This window comes from Theropithecus gelada, chromosome 2 (genome assembly GCF_003255815.1).
Source record: "Theropithecus gelada isolate Dixy chromosome 2, Tgel_1.0, whole genome shotgun sequence".
NCBI classification, from domain to species: Eukaryota; Metazoa; Chordata; class Mammalia; order Primates; family Cercopithecidae; genus Theropithecus; species Theropithecus gelada.
The window spans coordinates 165,852,272-165,874,235 of NC_037669.1; the positions used below are offsets into that span (position 1 = coordinate 165,852,272).

General features: G+C 37.1%; 1 protein-coding gene across 1 annotated transcript in view; it reads left to right on the forward strand.

Annotated features, from left to right (window-relative positions):
* Positions 1–21,964, forward strand: part of KCNH8 (potassium voltage-gated channel subfamily H member 8) — a 398,046-nt gene that overhangs the window by 129,937 nt on the left and 246,145 nt on the right. The window contains exon 3 of the mRNA XM_025375699.1: positions 18,220–18,351. Coding sequence (XP_025231484.1) covers positions 18,220–18,351 — 132 coding nt within the window. The remainder of the gene's footprint in view (positions 1–18,219; positions 18,352–21,964) is intronic.

Below are 21,964 nucleotides of genomic sequence, written 5' to 3' on the forward strand. Positions count from 1 at the left end.
GGCCGGGAGGGTCCCACGCCCACGGAGCCTCCCTCATTGCTAGCACAGCAGTCTGTGATCTACCAGCAAGGCAGCAGCGAGGCTGGGGGAGGGGCGCCCGCCATTGCTGAGGCTTAAGTAGGTAAACAAAGCTGCTGGGAAGCTCCAACTGGGTGGAGCTCACAGCAGCTCAAGGAAACCTGCCTGTCTCTGTAGACTCCACCTCTGGGGACAGGGCACAGCTACACAACAACAACAACAACAACAACAACAAAAAAGCAGCAGAAAGCTCTGCAGACGCAAACGACTCTGTCTGACAGCTTTGAAGAGAGCAGTGGATCTCCCAACACGGAGGTTGAGATCTGAGAAGGGACAGACTGCCTGCTCAAGTGGGTCCCTGACCCCTGAGTAGCCTAACTGGGAGACATCCCCCACTAGGGGCAGTCTGACACCCCACACCTCACAGGGTGGAGTACACCCCTGAGAGGAAGCTTCCAAAGCAAGAATCAGACAGGTACACTCGCTGTTCAGAAATATTCTATCTTCTGCAGCCTCTGCTGCTGATACCCAGGCAAACAGGGTCTGGAGTGGACCTCAAGCAATCTCCAACAGACCTACAGCTGAGGGTCCTGACTGTTAGAAGGAAAACTATCAAACAGGAAGGACACCTACACCAAAACCCCATCAGTACATCACCATCATCAAAGACCAGAGGCAGATAAAACCACAAAGATGGGGAAAAAGCAGGGCAGAAAAGCTGGAAATTCAAAAAATAAGAGCACATCTCCCCCGGCAAAGGAGCGCAGCTCATCGCCAGCAACGGATCAAAGCTGGACGGAGAATGACTTTGACGAGATGAGAGAAGAAGGCTTCAGTCCATCAAATTTCTCAGAGCTAAAGGAGGAATTACGTACCCAGCGCAAAGAAACTAAAAATCTTGAAAAAAAAGTGGAAGAATTGACGGCTAGAGTAATTAATGCAGAGAAGGTCATAAACGAAATGAAAGAGATGAAAACCATGACACGAGAAATACGTGACAAATGCACAAGCTTCAGTAACCGACTCGATCAACTGGAAGAAAGAGTATCAGCGATTGAGGATCAAATGAATGAAATGAAGCGAGAAGAGAAACCAAAAGAAAAAAGAAGAAAAAGAAATGAACAAAGCCTGCAAGAAGTATGGGATTATGTAAAAAGACCAAATCTCCGTCTGATTGGGGTGCCTGAAAGTGAGGGGGAAAATGGAACCAAGTTGGAAAACACTCTTCAGGATATCATCCAGGAGAACTTCCCCAACCTAGTAGGGCAGGCCAACATTCAAATCCAGGAAATACAGAGAACGCCACAAAGATACTCCTCGAGAAGAGCAACTCCAAGACACATAATTGCCAGATTCACCAAAGTTGAAATGAAGGAAAAAATCTTAAGGGCAGCCAGAGAGAAAGGTCGGGTTACCCACAAAGGGAAGCCCATCAGACTCACAGCAGATCTCTCGGCAGAAACTCTACAAGCCAGAAGAGAGTGGGGGCCAATATTCAACATTCTTAAAGAAAAGAATTTTAAACCCAGAATTTCATATCCAGCCAAACTAAGTTTCATAAGTGAAGGAGAAATAAAATCCTTTACAGAAAAGCAAATGCTTAGAGATTTTGTCACCACTAGGCCTGCCTTACAAGAGACCCTGAAGGAAGCACTCAACATGGAAAGGAACAACCGGTACCAGCCATTGCAAAAACATGCCAAAATGTAAAGACCATCGAGGCTAGGAAGAAACTGCATCAACTAACGAGCAAAATAACCAGTTAATATCATAATGGCAGGATCAAGTTCACACATAACAATCTTAACCTTAAATGTAAATGGACTAAATGCTCCAATGAAAAGACACAGACTGGCAAACTGGATAAAGAGTCAAGACCCATCAGTCTGCTGTATTCAGGAGACCCATCTCATGTGTAAAGACGCACATAGGCTCAAAATAAAGGGATGGAGGAAGATTTACCAAGCAAATGGAGAACAAAAAAAAGCAGGGGTTGCAATCCTAGTCTCTGATAAAACAGACTTTAAACCATCAAAGATCAAAAGAGACAAAGAAGGCCATTACATAATGGTAAAGGGATCAATTCAACAGGAAGAGCTAACTATCCTAAATATATATGCACCCAATACAGGAGCACCCAGATTCATAAAGCAAGTCCTTAGAGACTTACAAAGAGACTTAGACTCCCATACAATAATAATGGGAGACTTCAACACTCCACTGTCAACATTAGACAGATCAACAAGACAGAAAGTTAACAAGGATATCCAGGAATTGAACTCATCTCTGCAGCAAGCAGACCTAATAGACATCTATAGAACTCTCCACCCCAAATCAACAGAATATACATTCTTCTCTGCACCACATCGTACTTACTCCAAAATTGACCATATAATTGGAAGTAAAGCACTCCTCAGCAAATGTACAAGAACAGAAATTATAACAAACTGTCTCTCAGACCACAGTGCAATCAAACTAGAACTCAGGACTAAGAAACTCAATCAAAACCGCTCCACTACATGGAAACTGAACAACCTGCTCCTGAATGACTACTGGGTACATAACGAAATGAAGGCAGAAATAAAGATGTTCTTTGAAACCAACGAGAACAAAGATACAACATACCAGAATCTCTGGGACACATTTAAAGCAGTGTGTAGAGGGAAATTTATAGCACTAAATGCCCACAAGAGAAAGCAGGAAAGATCAAAAATCGACACTCTAACATCGCAATTAAAAGAACTAGAGAAGCAAGAGCAAACACATTCCAAAGCTAGCAGAAGGCAAGAAATAACTAAGATCAGAGCAGAACTGAAGGAGATAGAGACACAAAAAAACCCTCCAAAAAATCAATGAATCCAGGAGTTGGTTTTTTGAAAAGATCAACAAAATTGACAGACCACTAGCAAGACTAATAAAGAAGAAAAGAGAGAAGAATCAAATCGACGCAATTAAAAATGATAAAGGGGATATCACCACCGACCCCACAGAAATACAAACTACCATCAGAGAATACTATAAACACCTCTACGCAAATAAACTGGAAAACCTAGAAGAAATGGATAATTTCCTGGACACTTACACTCTTCCAAGACTAAACCAGGAAGAAGTTGAATCCCTGAATAGACCAATAGTAGGCTCTGAAATTGAGGCAATAATTAATAGCCTACCAACCAAAAAAAGTCCAGGACCAGATGGATTCACAGCTGAATTCTACCAGAGGTATAAGGAGGAGTTGGTACCATTCCTTCTGAAACTATTCCAATCAATAGAAAAAGAGGGAATCCTCCCTAACACATTTTATGAGGCCAACATTATCCTGATACCAAAGCCTGGCAGAGACACAACAAAAAAAGAGAATTTTAACCAATATCCCTGATGAACATCGATGCAAAAATCCTCAATAAAATACTGGCAAACCGGATTCAACAACACATCAAAAAGCTTATCCACCATGATCAAGTGGGCTTCATCCCTGGGATGCAAGGCTGGTTCAACATTCGCAAATCAATAAACATAATCCAGCATATAAACAGAACCAAAGACAAGAACCACATGATTATCTCAATAGATGCAGAAAAGGCTTTTGACAAAATTCAACAGCCCTTCATGCTAAAAACGCTCAATAAATTCGGTATTGATGGAACGTACCTCAAAATCATAAGAGCTATTTATGACAAACCCACAGCCAATATCATACTGAATGGGCAAAAACTGGAAAATTTCCCTTTGAAAACTGGCACAAGACAGGGATGCCCTCTCTCACCACTCCTATTCAACATAGTGTTGGAAATTCTGGCTAGGGCAATTAGGCAAGAAAAAGAAATCAGGGGTATTCAGTTAGGAAAAGAAGAAGTCAAATTGTCCCTGTTTGCAGATGACATGATTGTATATTTAGAAAACCCCATTGTCTCAGCCCAAAATCTCCTTAAGCTGATAAGCAACTTCAGCAAAGTCTCAGGATACAAAATTAATGTGCAAAAATCACAAGCATTCTTATACACCAATAACAGACAAACACAGAGCCAAATCATGAATGAACTTCCATTCACAATTGCTTCAAAGAGAATAAAATACCTAGGAATCCAACTTACAAGGGATGTAAAGGACCTCTTCAAGGAGAACTACAAACCACTGCTCAGTGAAATAAAAGAGGACACAAACAAATGGAAGAACATACCATGCTCATGGATAGGAAGAATCAATATCGTGAAAATGGCCATACTGCCCAAGGTAATTTATAGATTCAATGCCATCCCCATCAAGCTACCAATGAGTTTCTTCACAGAATTGGAAAAAACTGCTTTAAAGTTCATATGGAACCAAAAAAGAGCCCGCATCTCCAAGACAATCCTAAGTCAAAAGAACAAAGCTGGAGGCATCACGCTACCTGACTTCAAACTATACTACAAGGCTACAGTAACCAAAACAGCATGGTACTGGTACCAAAACAGAGATATAGACCAATGGAACAGAACAGAGTCCTCAGAAATAATACCACACATCTACAGCCATCTGATCTTTGACAAACCTGAGAAAAACAAGAAATGGGGAAAGGGTTCCCTATTTAATAAATGGTGCTGGGAAAATTGGCTAGCCATAAGTAGAAAGCTGAAACTGGATCCTTTCCTTACTCCTTATACGAAAATTAATTCAAGATGGATTAGAGACTTAAATGTTAGACCTAATACCATAAAAATCCTAGAGGAAAACCTAGGTAGTACCATTCAGGACATAGGCATGGGCAAAGACTTCATGTCTAAAACACCAAAAGCAACGGCAGCAAAAGCTAAAATTGACACATGGGATCTCATTAAACTAAAGAGCTTCTGCACAGCAAAAGAAACTACCATCAGAGTGAACAGGCAACCTACAGAATGGGAGAAAATTTTTGCAATCTACTCATCTGACAAAGGGCTAATATCCAGAACCTACAAAGAACTCCAACAAATTTACAAGAAAAAAACAAACAACCCCATCAAAAAGTGGGCAAAGGATATGAACAGACATTTCTCAAAAGAAGACATTCATACAGCCAACAGACACATGAAAAAATGCTCATCATCACTGGCCATCAGAGAAATGCAAATCAAAACCACAATGAGATACCATCTCACACCAGTTAGAATGGCGATCATTCAAAAGTCAGGAAACAACAGGTGCTGGAGAGGATGTGGAGAAATAGGAACACTTTTACACTGTTGGTGGGATTGTAAACTAGTTCAACCATTATGGAAAACAGTATGGCGATTCCTCAAGGATCTAGAACTAGATGTACCATATGACCCAGCCATCCCATTACTGGGGATATACCCAAAGGATTATAAATTATGCTGCTATAAAGACACATGCACACGTATGTTTATTGCAGCACTATTCACAATAGCAAAGACTTGGAATCAACCCAAATGTCCATCAGTGACATATTGGATTAAGAAAATGTGGCACATATACACCATGGAATACTATGCAGCCATAAAAAAAGGATGAGTTTGCGTCCTTTGTAGGGACATGGATGCAGCTGGAAACCATCATTCTTAGCAAACTATCACAAGAACAGAAAACCAAACACCGCATGTTCTCACTCATAGGTGGGAACTGAACAATGAGATCACTTGGACTCGGGAAGGGGAACATCACACACCGGGGCCTATCATGGGGAGGGGGGAGGGGGGAGGGATTGCATTGGGAGTTATACCTGATGCAAATGATGAGTTGATGGGTGCAGCAGACCAACATGGCACAAGTATACATATGTAACAAACCTGCACGATATGCACATGTACCCTACAACTTAAAGTATAATAATAATAAATAAATTAAAAAAAAAAAAAAGAAATAAAACATTACTCATAGGGTTAAAAAAAAAAAAACCAATTTCAGAGGTTTAGCTACTAGAATTAACAAGATTTGGCAACATCTTTACTTTGGGGAATGAGAAAGAAGGAAGCATCAAGAATGACTCTAAATTGTGCATCTAAAGAAACCATCTAATCTGACTTTTTAATGCTTTGTTGTGTGTATAGCTATATCTGTTTTGAGATTAGAGAAGATAAAGGACTAGGGTGTGGATTTTGATTTACATGTGTTTGTTTAAGCATGTACTAATTCACAGAGCACTGTTGATAAGATCTAAGAAGCATCATTATAAAAAATGACTTTAGGTGAAAAAAATAACTTATAACTTGGACCATCTTAACCAACTGGCAATATAAGCAAGTTATCACTGGAGAGCTGATATCCTCTATGATAAGGAGAGCTATTTTTCTTGAAGTCTTTACTTTCCCAAGATTTCGTAATTTTGAGTCCCCTAGATTATCTTTTGAAACATCATGTTCCACTATTTTAAAAAAATTACCTTTTCAGAACTACACTAGGAGTGAAACAGTAAAAGAAATCTTGTTAAAAATGCTACTAAGATAATATACTATTAAAAGGAGAAACATTAAACTCAGAATGTGTTTTGAGGTTAAAAAAAATCGCTGACGGCCTAAGATTGTTACACTCTGTATAATGTCTACAATGATTTTTTTTTAAAGTACCTATTCTTTTTCACACATACAAGAGATAGCCAGAGTGGACATTTCTCACATTTTTAACATTCTAGTTGCTTTGATCTGACTCTGTATAGACTCAGACCAATATCTCCATTTCACTTCTTTAGACTCCTGATTTACATATCTTTTGCTTTGTAATGCAGCTCAGAAAGCTCCTACTCAGTGCCATAATTCCCAAAGCAGCTTCCGCTCATGAATTTCGAAGTAAAAGCCTTATCAGAGATCCCTCTAGGCCATTGATGGCCAACGCTATTTTTCAAGTGAAGGATAGTTACTTATATGCTCAATATCAAAATGGAAAGCAAATGACTAGCCTTTATGTAGGAAAACAGTGTTGTCTGATTGGACGATCTTTTACAAGACACCACTATGACATAGTCTAGGCTCCTTCTCAAGCAAAACTGTCTCTATGATTTTTACACTAACAAATAGTGCTTCTTTAATACTTTGGTAGTATACAGTCTTCTTAAATCTCTAAAGAATCAAGAATTAACTCCCAGCATACAGTAATCTTTAGGCTTCTACATCAAATATTGGCAAATTATGACCTGTATCTGGCAGGATGCCTGCTTTTCTAAATGAAGTTCTACTGGTAAACAGCCATGCTCATTTTTTAATGTATTGTCTGTTACTCCAAAAGCACAGTTGAGTAGTTGAGACAGAGACCATATGCGCTGTAAAACCAAAAATATTTACTCTCTAGTCCTTTATAGAACAAGTTTGCTGACCTTTGAAGATGAATAACCAAATCTGTTAAGTTGCATACCCAATTGGAACCCTCACAGTTTAGAAGGATTCTGAATTTTCATTTCTTAATGGCACATATGGTCTCAAAATGTATTTTTTTTTTCTGTTGTAGAAAAGTGCCTATAATGCTATGGGAAAATGTTTTGCACAAATTTATTTTTCACGAAACAATTTCTGTGTTAGAGCAGATGTCTGGTGAGTAATGCAAGGATAAGCTTATTGGTGCTGATACCTCACCTGAGTAGTCTGAGTACAGTGACGCCTACCTGGGCACCGGGTTTTGGCCTCAAGTTCTAGTGAGGTGTCCACTTTATTTTGGGAGAGAAGCAGTAAGTTGAGGAAGATGTCTGTTTTGCTTCACATGTCTGCCAAGTTGTGACTCAGGGCAATCTGGCACAGTGTTCACAAGTCTTCGTTAAGAGTTGAGTTTGCACAATGGAAGAAATGTTCAGTATGTTTGTTGTCTGCATATTCTTGGAAAGTGCTAAATTGCCACCTAAAACTGTAATCATATATTTATACACTGGAGAATTGTCATGAGATCCTTAACCATTTCTTTTTCTTCTTTTCCTGTTTCCAAATTCTCATCTCAATGTTTCTGCTTTCTTACATAGGATGTATTTTTCATTCATTTCACTGTATTTGTCTAACCTTTTAAACACAAATTCTAATTCTGAAACTAATTTCTTAAAAAGGACTTGATCAAAGTTGTATTTGTTACATGTCCTAGCTTATGCTATCTATAAAATAATAGCAATATATAGAAGTATAATTTTTCCTTTTTAATATATCAAAAATAGATAATTCACTCCTGTGATAATGATTCCTTTGGTAATTTCTTTTAACATATGTTGAAATGCACTGTGTTTTCACAAGAAAGCTTGTGAAACTGGGAGTCACATGATTTGAGGTCTAGTCCCAACTCTTACAACAATTAACATCTTTGACTTCAGTTTACTGAGACACTCTGAACTCATGATTTTCATCTTTACAATAAACAGTTCCATCTCATCATCTTTAAGATCTTTTTTAACTCGAGCAATCTGAAATGCCTTTGTAGGTTTCACCTTAGCATTATATTAGATGTTCAAAGAAACACTGAATTCTCCATTTTTAAACTGTATGTGTGATATGTGTTTCCTTCATTTAACAATGAAATTTTCATATATACACAAAAGAGAAATTATTGCAACAAATATCCACTTTACACTGCCACCTAACTTTAAGATATATTAAAACTAAGCCATAATTATCCATGATTGTTTTTATGGTTAAATAAATAAAGCATTACATATACAAGTAAAGCCCTTACTTTATATAACTATTTAAAATGCATATAATACTTCAAAGCTCTTAACCCCAACCTCCTCAGAGCTCTAAACCATGAGAGTTAGCCATATATCCAGTATGCAGATGTGGTATAAACAGGTGTAGAATTATACCTGAGAATATTCAGCAAGTAAATGGCAAAGTAACTGACTGTTATTTCCAGTCTTAAAAGATGAATCCAGGGACTTGACCACGTGCAACGCCATCTAAATCCTGCATGTTCCTGTTACATCTTGACTCTTCTTTTCTAAAGATACAGTTTTGTATTTAGTGTTCTTTAGAAGTAACAGAAATTGGTTCTGATCATATTAAGCAAAAATAATAATTTAATGAAAAATATATGCCATAACTTATCGAATCAAAGAAGTTAATGAGAATCTAAGCCTTGAAAAAGACAAAAAGCAGTAGTTCTGTAAGGTCTAGGTAGCAAAAATAATTGGAAAGCTTTTTCCAGGCTTCATTATTGAATGAACATAAGTTCTTTCATTTTTGATTTCGGATTCATCAAATCAAGATTAAAATTACCAGAAGAGAAAGACTGATTGCTTCATTTTGGATGATTTGCCCATTCCTCCAGTGAGGGTTTGCAGAGCACCAGATGGTTCTTCCAAGGCTGCAAGCAGAAAGGAGGTTTGGCTCCCAGTAAAATTTCGAGGTGCAATGACAAGAGGAAGGGGGCACAAATGATATTCTGCCAAAAATATGAGAGGTAAACTATATTAATTGTGTCAACTCAGAATGTGCCTCAGGTGTCTCTGATTACAGGACAGTAATTGGCTGATGGCCCCAGCTGCGGTGCTCTGAAACACATCACTGGATCAGCCAAAGTTTTCATGGACTGCTTCCAGCCAATGACTGAATGAGGCAGGGTTGCTAAGACAGGTCTGTTCCTGGGAAATGAGGAACTGCTTAGAACTGTGCTGCAATCTAGACACTTCCTTTCATCCAGTTTTTCTTCCTTCTTCTCTCCTTCACTTGACATCAGAACCACATCATGGTCTTCTCATAGTTTGCTTCTAAGAAGACCTGGAATAACACACAAATAGTTCATTAATATTCAAAAGTAACATTAAGTAGCATTTTCATGAATAATTCTTTAAGAATGTCATGCTACAATCCTACAGCCTGATCTCCCACACTTTCCTACATTTCTCCTTTTACCCTGCTCTCCTTTTTCTTTTTTCCTATAGCATTTAAGACTTTCTACTAAACTGTACAATCTGCTTATATATTGCATTTATAATTTATTGTTTTCCACTCCAATTAGAATATAAGTCCTTTCAGGGATAAGACAGAGATCTATTCTGTTTTGTTCACTGATATATCCAAACAGTTAACAACAGTGCCTGCCATTGCAGGCACTCAATAAATATCCACTGAATGAATGAATAACTTTATTTCCAATTGCTTGCAATGTAATTTCCAAATGTTTTCTTTTGGATCCTAAACTAGATAATCCCAGAGTCCCAGATCCTCATAATACTGCTGAGTTCATACAGACATTATGTGTATTGGCACCAACAATTATTTTCATTGCTCTGCAAAGGCCATAGATTCCTCTGACTAAAGCCTTGTGCAATTAGAGAGGGTTAACTTAATCCTCAGATTCTCATTTAAAGCAAGTTCTTTCTCACTGAACAATTGCAAGTTTGAAGAAATCTTAAACTGCTTTTCTTAAAGAAAAGTATCGAGAGAGTGGGTTTGGGTTTCAGTGCCTTGTTCTCACAAAGAAGTGGCTTAGAAGTAGCAATCATGAAACCAAACCCGTCAGATGAGACATTTTTCTGCTCACTACCAATTGTCCATCACATGTGGCCTTCTTTTCTCCAAAGGATCATTGAAAAGATAGAGCCATGACTCAGACATTAATTGGGGCTCAGTTCTCTTTACTATTTCCAGTCTTAGCAGGTGAATCCAGGGGATGTTGCTCTGCATCCTACACAGAGGTGCCATGGTATACAGATCACCATTTCTGAAACTTCCCAAGAGAGCAAGAAGCCAAAACATACTGGAAGGCAGAAGCTTTGTGAATGAGGTCAGAATATGGTGCCTTGTGTGTTAGCAACTTAGGTAACTACACTTAGATACTGTAATCACAAAGCTTGTATAAGTACATTTTCTCTATCTCAACCTGGGACTGGCAGCAGCACCAGTGGTGTTTTTCTGATCCCAGTCTCATTGGATACTCAAGCAAATTTAAAAATTAACACCGCATATACCTTAATGAAGGATGTTTTTCGGTCTTAAACTAAAATAGCTGAATCTTGTTTTAAATAGTGGTTCTACTCTTATTCTTGGTTTGAGAGTGAAATTCTTTTTATTATAAAGAGACTTTACTGCACTTTTTTCACTTAAAATAGGATATATTTTAGAGCATATGTGTAATCATGTCCTATAGTATGTGTAGAACGGAGAATTAAATTGACTCCAAACTCAATGTTTAAAACATTGTCCATAGAAGAGGATCATTCCCAGAATATTACATTAATAGTAAGGCAAAATTAGAAAATCAAACTCAGACTTGTGTTTAAATTCCAGTTCTTCACAGGACTATTTTGTGACCTAAAGAAAATGCTAAACATCTCAGTCTCCATAATTGTAAAATATAGCTCAGTGCAGTAAAATGTTGATCAGGTTGATCAGTGGGAAATTTAGATATAATACATGCAAGACGTGTTGCACAATGTTAGCACATAATACACTCTTCACAGAATACAGCAACCACCAGGTCCTTGCTGTGTGTGTTGTTTTCAGGGCCTCTTTATCTCCATTTCTCATTGGACTGTACTCAGTTTTTCCATTTCCTACTATAAAACTATTGCTGCTGAATCTGTGTTTAACTGTACATGGAAACTCCTTTCAATTGTAGGTAAGAATTATCTGTGTTTACCATGAGAACCAATTTGGTTTTCTTAAAGCAAGTATTAGTTCTACTGGTCAATAACCCCAGTTAATTTGTTGAGCAAGGATGTTGGACATATTGACTAAATCATGTCTTGGGGATATTTTTGTACCTGGAGTTTCCAGGCTCCTCTTGCTCCTAATTATTAGAGATTTCTGAGCGGTGGCTATACATACACCTGGGAAATGAATAAAGTACTTTTGTTTAAGGAGAAAGGTAACTTGGATCAAAATGAAAAGAGGATTAAAGCTTGGCGTGTGGCCGGGCGCGGTGGCTCAAGCCTGTAATCCCAGCACTTTGGGAGGCCGAGACGGGCGGATCACGAGGTCAGGAGATCGAGACCATCCTGGCTAACCCGGTGAAACCCCGTCTCTACTAAAAAATACAAAAAAACTAGCCAGGCGAGGTGGCAGGCGCCTGTAGTCCCAGCTACTTGGGAGGCTGAGGCAGGAGAATGGCGTAAACCCGGGAGGCGGAGCTTGCAGTGAGCTGAGATCCGGCCACTGCACTCCAGCCTGGGCGACAGAGCGAGATGTTTAACTCTGTTAGGCATAACTTGATTTCCTTTCCCTTCCCTTCCCTCTCCTCCCCTCCCCTCCCCTCCCTCTCTGTCAGATATTCAGACTCAACATAGCATTCTTCTCAAAAGTTTGAAATGGAAGTATCCATTGAACTTGTTTTTCAAATTATCAATATATAAAAAATTATTCCCCAGAAATATGACCTCATCATTCTTATTACTCCAGTCTTGAACTCTTTACATCTCTACCTCAAATCACTGGAGTTGACAGAATCCCACTATATATTTCTTCATGCTTATTCTAGAAAACTTGAAAATAAAGATGCTGAGAAGAAAAGGAAATTAAACCATAATTCACAGTTCACCATTGTAGATTTTATGTATATTCTGCCAGTCTTTTTTCAACTCAATATTGTATGTGCATTCTACCCATCTTTTCTTTAACACAAAAAGAAATTTAAAACCCATTGTGTTTTTCATTGAACATTGAAATGAAGGGGATCCTTAGCCACCGCCCAGTTCAGGGAGCTCTCCAGCTGTCTCAGTTCATCTCCTGTCTACCCCCACGCTGCCCTCCACTGTTACATAAGGGGTCAGGGCACCGGTGCCATTTACTTTGGCTCACTAGTATCCTAGGGCATTTGGAGGAGGGGTATTGACTCAACATAAATTCAGTGAGGGCTGAGCAAAGACTTACAGCCTATGTGGACTGCACTGTAAATAGATGGTCCCTGGAAGAAATGTTCACTGCAGATAAGGTGAAGCTTTTACCTCATATTTTCTAAAGAACCATTACTTTCATCTCTTAGTGTAGTACAAACATCAGGAAGAGCTGGTGAGGATGCTGTAGAGACTTATCTGCCAAGCAGCTTTGTGTATTCCAGGGAACATTCCCCTCCTTTTTAACATGACACCTTTTTTTAGTTTACCTCTTTGCACTGTCCATCACATTCCCGTATTTTCGATTCCCTTGAAATACACTTTCCATATTGATTAGATTCTGGAATGTGTGCTGATTTGAGCATAGTGAAAAGCTGTCAGGTGTTTTTAATCAGGATCCTGTATTTTCAAAGGTTGTTGGCAGTAGCATGGGAGGAAGACTAGAGGCAGAAAGAGTACTTTGGAAAAGTGGGCAGGAGATGACTGAAAACAGAACAAAACAGTAGTAAATATGATAAGGAGGAGGGGCAACTCGGAGCTTTCTGGTAGATTCAGTTAGGACTGAATTACTGCCCCACTCTTTCTGCTGAAGAAATGAGTGTCCCTTCACCCAGCCACAATTCATAGCAGCCTTGTTTACTCAACTGCAGCTCTTCCCCACTCCCACCCCAATATGTATATGTATATATATGTGTGTGTATATATATGTGTATATATATTTGTATATGTGTATATATTTTCTATATTTATGTGTGTGTGTGTATATATATAAATATATGTATTTTCTCTGGACTAATTTCTAAAAACTGGCAAGCCTGTTATTTTATCATTAAGTAGCACTGAGACAATGGTTGTAGAGAATAAGATCCATTAGACTTTATGTGAACTAGGAGGAATGCCTGAAAATGTTTAGGTCACATAACACTGATGCTCTTAACCCTTGGGATATTATATTGTTACTATAATTTCAAAAAATAAAGATGTTATGTATTTATCATTAAAAATTTATTCAAAATCCTGCTTGATGTTAGAAACAAGAGAACATCAAATGTGTCCATAGCTCACTTTGACCTATTGTGTTATATTGAGCAATGCAGTTATTTCCCATCATGACCTCGCAGTCACTAAAGAGAATGGGACCACTCACAACTCAATTTTCCTTATACCTGCTTGTATTAAGTTACTAGGTTATTAAGTTACTAAACCATGAACCCATACTAGAAACATTATTATTAGTTAGCTATTATGAGTTTTTATCTATGGACAAGAATATTTTAGTGGTGTCTGGAAAGCATATGAGTTCTCTAATACTTATAAATATTAGCAAAAATTAGTACAGCCACTATGAAGAAAAGTATGGAATGGTCCTCAAAAACCCACAGATAAAACTTCCATGTAATCCAGCAATTCCATTACCAGGTATATATCCAAAAGAAAGGAAATCAATATATGAAAGATATCTGCACTCCTGTGTTTATTGCAGCACTACTCACAATATCCAAGTTATGGAATCAACCCAAGTGCCCATCAAGGGATGGATTGATAAAGTGTGGTATATATACATAATGGAATATTATTTGGCCATAAAAAAGAATGAATTTCTGTCATTTGCAGAAACATTGATGGAACTGGAGGCCCTTATGTTGAGTGACAGAAGCCAAGCACAGAAAGACAAATATTGCATGTTCTCATTCATATTTGAGAGCTAAAAAAGTGGATCTTATGAAGACAGAGAGTAGATTGTTGGTTACCCTAGACTAGGAAGGGGACGCAGGGGGATGAAGGGAAAAGTATCTATAAAGATATTTATTACCCCTGAACTGTACATTTAAAAATGGTAAAGATGGGCTGCACATGGTGGCTTATGCCTGTAATTCAAGCGCTTTGAGAGGCCAAGGTGGGAGGATCCCTTGAGGCCCGGAGTTTAAGACCAGCCTGGGAAACATAGTGAGACCCCCATGTCTACAAAAAAATTTAAAACTAGCCAGGCATCGTGGTTCACATCTGTAGTCCTAGCTACTTGGGAGGTGGCAGGATTGTTTGACTCTAAAGTAGGCTGTGATCATGCCACTGCACTCCTACCTGTGTGACAGAGTAAGAGTTTCTCTTAAAAAACAAGAAGGCACAGGTGGTAAACTATGTATGTATGTTTTACCTCAATAAAAATAAATAAACAACAAAAATATTAGCAAGTCAAGTTATCCTGCATCCTTGTTTCCCAATGAAGAAAAAGAAAGTACCAAAACGGAGACAAGGGACATTCCACCAGATTTGAGCTTTTGTGTAAAACTATTCAATTCCAAAAGTAGATTTTCCCGTATAAGGTAAAAACCTTGTTTTCTCTCCATGATTGTATTTATCCATAGAAATTAAAGGTGTCATTAACCTAAATCCTGTCAGAGTCTCATCTGTGTTGGCACTCTCCAACTCACATGGTAATTACTACTGCTATATAAAGAAGGAGTTGAAATTTTCATGAAATGTCTGCCCTCTAACTCTGCTCTTATAAATTGTTTACATCTCTGAATTTGAGGCTGAGGGACTTGCAGCCTCTCACCTTAACCCTAAGAGAGTTTTGTTGAACGGGGCTTGAATTGCTCTTGACTGAGAGAGTTGATCATCGTTGTGCCCACAGCTAAGAGAGGAAGAGCCAGATCCTGGAGAATAGCCTTGAATTATTGCATTCATAAGAGGTAGAAGGTGTCATTAGAAATCCAGGGTGGAGTACTTGCTTGAAAGATTTAGGAAAGCAGAGAAGCAGAGGATAAGAGAGCATGCTAAGTATAAAGGGTCTTGCATTGAACATGAGTAGGGGAAGGAAGGAAGGAAGGAAGGAAGGAAGGAAGGAAGGAAGGAAGGAAAGGAAATAGTTTCGATGCCCTTTACACTGTTTCCTTCATAAGCTTTTTTGTCATATAGGCACTGGGAAGGTAGACATCAGTCTAGTTCATGTAAAATCATTCCAAAGCTTGAATTTAGAAAGATCTGAATTAATGAAGTTTTATTGAATTTATAAAATGTCAGTGACCACATCACTGTAAGTTAAAAGACAAATCTCAAAGTAAGCTTTCAGTTCTTCTAGAATATAATGTGAAATGATGGCTGTGCCTCAAAGGCTGATCAGTGAATATTGCCATATCAACAGCTATTTCCTTGGCTTTCACCTCATGCTGTGGTTTTGGCTCTCTCCGAAATACTTTGGTGCACCTATGCAAAGGCTCTTTGGAGACAGTAATGATACTTGTCTGAGTACACAGATAAAATATTCTCAGGAAAATTAATAGCCTTGGTTATGATTTGGTGATGTTCTTGCAAGAGAGAGGTGCCATTGAGAGAGAGGTGCTTTAAAATTTCAACCACAATGTCAGATTCATACCATTCTTTGTATCCCCACTATTACTTTCTCTGAGATCTGATTATTAGTTTAGCCCGATGGTCTTTTTGCTTCTATCATAGCTACAGCATTGAAAAAGGCTCCCAATCTGAAATGGTGACCACAGATAAAATTTCAATTAAGAATCATTCTGGGATGATGAGGATAGCAGTGTTTGGCTATGGGTATGGCTTATTTTTGAGGCTTCTCCATGAATCACAAACATTTGAGTTGATTTATTGTCTCAACATTTTTGGGGTCACTGTATTCACTACTGGAGTGAAGGATGTGAGAATGTTACAATGAAAGGAACCAAGTTCCAGATGGGTTAATTGACTTCCCTATCGTTTCATGGCTAGCGTTAGAACCGTGGTTAGATCCCAGGTCTTCTAGAGCCTGGTGATCAGCTATGAAATGATATTGCCATGGCATAGACACTGGGGCAGACGAATGAAATGGGATACCATAGGGAAAAAAAAAAAAAAAAAGGAGGAAATCATGACTCTGAAGCTATTGGGAGAATACAGAGGAGCAAGCATATTTTATTATATTCCATGTGTAACTTATGAGAGCAGCACATCATACATAATCCAACCATTCTTTTAAACAAATACAGCAGCAGCTACAATAAAATAGACTTTTATATCAGATGGCTCCTAATATAAATTAATGGCTTCACCTGGTGTTTAACTGCAGAAAAGAATGATAGATCCCAAGGCTGGATGAATACATCAGTTGTGTTGGAAATTATGAGATCTAATACAGTGTATGCAAAACAACTCAAAATATCAAGGATATTTTTGACCCTCTTATATTTTTGTCTTGTACCCTGACCTTGAAATCAACACCCAAATAAGATGAGAATTCACAGGATTGAAGTCTTTTTCCCCTCATGAAAAGAAGATGAAGGAAAATTATTTATAAATAGATTAATAGTTTAGTTTTTAAGCAACAACAACTTTATCATCATTTTCAAATATTCCTGTCCAAAATGCCTTTCAGTAGGAAACATAGTGCAAGATTTTTTTACATATTTCTAAAATACATATTTTACAATATGTTTAAAAATTGAAAATACAAGTTTTAGGCAATACCATTTGGCTACTATATTTTGAACTTGAATCTTAATGATATTTCTCATGGTTTTTTGCTCAAAAATTGAATTGAATCTGATTATTTCTTCTTCAAATATTTTTTGAAATGTAACATACTTACTGAAAAATACATGTAAGCACTTAAGAACTGAACACTCCTATGTAAACAACATAAAGATCATGTAACAAAACTTGACCAGCATCCTACAACTCCCAGACCTGAATGCCTTTCTAATCACAAGTTCCCTAAAGTGACCATTAACCTGACTTTTAACATCATAAATTAGTTCTGCCTGTTTTTGTACTTAATGTAAACAAATTCTTATTGCATTCTACTCATTTGTGTTTAGGTATTTTACTCAACAATGTATTAGTGATACTCGTCCATTTGGTTTCAAATGATTGTAAGTCACTCATTCACACTGATGTATAATGTAGTATTGTGAGATTAAATTTTAATACTACCTGTGTTTAAAGTAGATGTATTAATTTGCAACCAGCCAGCAATGTATGAGAGTTTAAGTGGCTATGCATGCTCCCCCAAACTTGGTATTTTTCATCTTTTTTATTTTAGCATTCTGTTGTACAAGCTTTGATTTTTAAATTGACTATATAAACCTCTGGCAAACTCATACCAAACAAAGGTCTTTATTGAAGAAAACTGTGTGCTGGGGGTGGGAAGGGGCAATCTCTCATAAAGTGGAATGCTTCAGCATCAACAAGTCCAAAGAAGAAATGCAGTTTGAATAATGTAAGCAGAAATATCTCAGCACAGACAAGTGTTTTTGTTTAAAATACTTCTTTATTTTCAGAAAAAGCATTTCCTTTGGAATGAAGAGAGATGCATATAGGATAGAAATTTATGGAATCTGAAAACTGACATTTTTAAGATGGAGGGAGTTGTGGGATTGAAGAAAACACTAAGGGCTTTATTTTTATTAATGATTGAGATTTCCATAGAAGTAACACAAGGCAATGGTTGATTTGTATTTTTTGTTTTTTTGTTTTTACTGTTGCAGGGTCTCCATTTTGGTGCCTACTGGATATTGTTCCCATAAAGAATGAAAAAGGAGATGTAGTACTTTTTCTGGCCTCATTCAAAGATATAACAGATACAAAAGTGAAGATTACTCCAGAAGATAAAAAAGAAGGTTTGTACCGTTTTCAGAAAACATTGACAGATGGAGTAACATTTTGAAATTGTTTACTTAAAAACTCTTGGAGAAAAAATGCATTTTTAATAACGGCAACTGATAAATATTCGTAACTGTTAGCAGTCAGTATTTGGTGCATATTCCAAAATCACAGAGACTCACATGCATTTCCATTCTATCATCTTTATAATAAAGACTCACTTGACAGGAACTAAAAGTCCATATTCCTATGTTAATAGGATGAGGATGAGAAAACAGTTTATCACAATATAAGGATTAACACCACTTCATTGTATTAGTCAAAAATTAATGGATGGGATAAGTAACGTTAGGAGGATGTGATTAAAAATACATCTCTCCATTTCCTCTAGATTGCTGTAGCTCAAACTTAGATGTGCCAAGTGTAGTTATGTACAAAGGTAAGAACTCTAGCTTAGTGGTTGTTAGAATAGAATGTTGCAAACAAATGTGAATCCTGTACCTTATCGTGTATAAAAATATAATACTTTGTTTTAAGACATAAACAAGCTTTTCAGTTATCTTTAAAGGAGTCTAAGAATTTGTGTTGTTTACCTTGTATCTTCTGATTATAATTTATTTAGAAATTCTTTGGATTTTATATAAGCTGACATAAGTTAACACTGAAACCTGCTGATATTATTTGTTTTAAACAGCAGTAGGATTCTAGTCACCAGAGAAAAAGCAATTATCCTTTGTGGATTTCCTATGTAGTAAGTTCTTTTTTAGAATCAGCTACTTGACATTTCAACAGCTATGTCTTTTTAAGAATGGACTCTTTTATTCCAGTTCTTTTTAAAAATGTGTGTGATTGTTTTCAATACGTTATGTCTCTTGAAATGACAACCCAAATGAACAGATATCATAGTTTGGTGCTCTCACTTCTAGCATTTGAAAGCCTTGCAAATGCATGTCTGTTTTGCTGTATATTGGCATGACTAAATTCTGTGGTTTATTTTACATATGCAAGGGAAGAGACATCTTAAAGTTACTTGAATTTTAGAGCAAGTGTAGTACCTGTCCAATGTAAGTTCCACAAAGTATGGAAATTGATGTGTACAGTTTTTGCTTTTAATAGTTTCTTTGTAAGACAGAAACACAAAGGGCAAGGATTCTTTGAATAAAATTATTCAAACATATAAATATATATTGATATTATGTATATTCACAAATATGTGTGGATAAATAGAAATATAACACAATCCTTAGAAAGAAATACATGACTTTTTTTTTTGCTTGAAAGAAGGTAGTTTTATTAACCTTTAACTGACTTGTTTTGAATATGAGGACCATGCCTAATGGTATTATACAAATCCCCTAATTATCTTTGTCTTATGTTCCTTATGTCTCTTGATAGGGGAGAAATCCCCATCTTGGTGGACTGCAATGAATAAAAGCGGTGAAGTATACTTTTTCATTTGGAGTTTGAGAGAGCTCAATAAAAATACTCATTTTTGCCATCCACGTTCTGAATCAGCTGAAAAAGAAAAATGAGAAATGAGTAGATTGGAAACCAAAATATCACCTTTATTTCTGATGACACTAATAAAGGAAAACATGAAATATCTCTACCTCCAAGTGGGCTTCCTTCTAGTGAGCTCTAGTTTTAGGCAAAGTTGCCCCTCAGTCACAAAGCTGGACTGAAGCCAAAGCAGAGTCTCTCACTGTGTAACTTAATGTCTGGAGAACCAGAGCAGAATAGTTGTTACCTAAAGAGAGGGAAGACAAAGGGGCTCTCCTATACATGTCCATATCACCTTCCCAACTTACCGAATTATATTCTTCTTCTTTCCCTTGAAATAGCTAAGTTAAGGAGCAGAGAGACACTAACATGCCACACTAGTAGAGCTGCTTGCACTTGAAAGATTACATCTGTCGTTTGGAAGCGAAGGACATCCATTTGAACACTGTCAACCAATAACAAACTTATCCAAAGTTCTACTTAAAAATGAGTTTTGCATTTGTATTTAAATACATATATTAAATTGTGCTCAATAACATTCTCATTTTGTTTAGGGACCATGTGCAATGTAAAGACTATCTCTTGCAAGATTTAAATAAACAATAGCAAAACACTTTTAACATTAATTATATTATGCAAAATATGATTTAATTTTTTGAAATATTTGTTACTAAGTCCCTAGATACTTTTATCTCAACATTATCTCATATAAAAATATTACTTCTAATATATGCTGAACACTCAAGAACAGTTTTTTCTACTGCTACCTTATTATAAATGTCCCATAAAAGTATGTAGTATTTTTAGAAAGACAGAGTAACTATTGTAAGTAACCATGGTTATAAAATGATAATTTAAAAATAGCCAACAATCTGGGAGGCCAAGGCAAGAGGACTGCTTGAGACCAGAAGTTTGATAGCAGCTTGGGCAACATAGGAAGACTCTGTCTTTACCAAAAATAAAAAATAATAAAATAAAGAATAAATTAAAAATCAGCCGGGTCATGGTGGTGCACACTTGCAGTCCCAGCTATTTGGGAGGTTGAGGTGGGAGAATTGCTTGAGTCCAGGAGGTGAATGCTGCAGTGACTGGTGATCACACTCCTGCACTGTAGCCTGGGTGACAGAGTGAGATCCTGTCTCAAAAAAAAAAAAAAGAAAAAGAAAAAGAAAAAAAATATATTTTTACCTGCACTTAATGGAGTAAAACACATTGAAATTCACCAGTTGATGGCATGTCTTGCAGGAAAGGCACACCTTAACATATGATATTTTTAAAACTTCCAAATAAGTGTTTGATTATTAAAATGTCACCATGTAACTGTAGCACTATTGTGTCATAACATTAAAAAACTAAATGAGTGCATGACATGACCCAGTGTTGCATCTTCTGCAAATGCATCACTGAAGTTCATCTAAGTTGTAGAAATAAGGTTCATGTTAATTAAATTAATTAATACTGAGGTTCATATGATGGGCTTCATTTAAGAGATATAAATGGCATGGACTTCTATTAAAAATACTTTAAGTATTTATCTGTGTTTTGAGGGAGTTTATTTAAATGAGGAAGAACCTGTTTTATAGAAGAGGCTAACAAGGTGTGGGATATAATGTAGGCCTTTTGTCAATGAACAGCATTAGTAGAAGATGAGCACAAAATTCAAATTACTATTTGTATGTACAGTAGCTTTCAGCTAGTGCATCTGCTGGTGTGTGTGTGTGTGTGTGAGAGAGAGAGAGAGAGAGGGAGAGAGAATGCGCGTGCGCCTTCAGCAGAAATCTGATAGTTTTTATCACCTTTAAAACTACCTTCCTTTTTGGCACATATTTTACTTCTATTCCAAAAATAATGTGTACACCACTTACTTCTATGTTCATGTCAAGCGTTACTTATGGAGTGAATTTAATACAAGGCCCTGTTTATGTCTTTCTGTATCAGTTAAGAAATACTTTGATATAAAATTTGGATTTATATGTCAATCAGCTTGGCAATTGAGGTTCTTTTGTTGCTGATCAGAAATCTTGGCTGGCAGTTAAATATGTCCTTTTAATAAAAAAAAAAAAGGAAAGAAAGAAAGAAAGAAGAAGGAAGGAAGGAAGGAAGGAAGGAAGGAAGGAAGGAAGGAAGGAA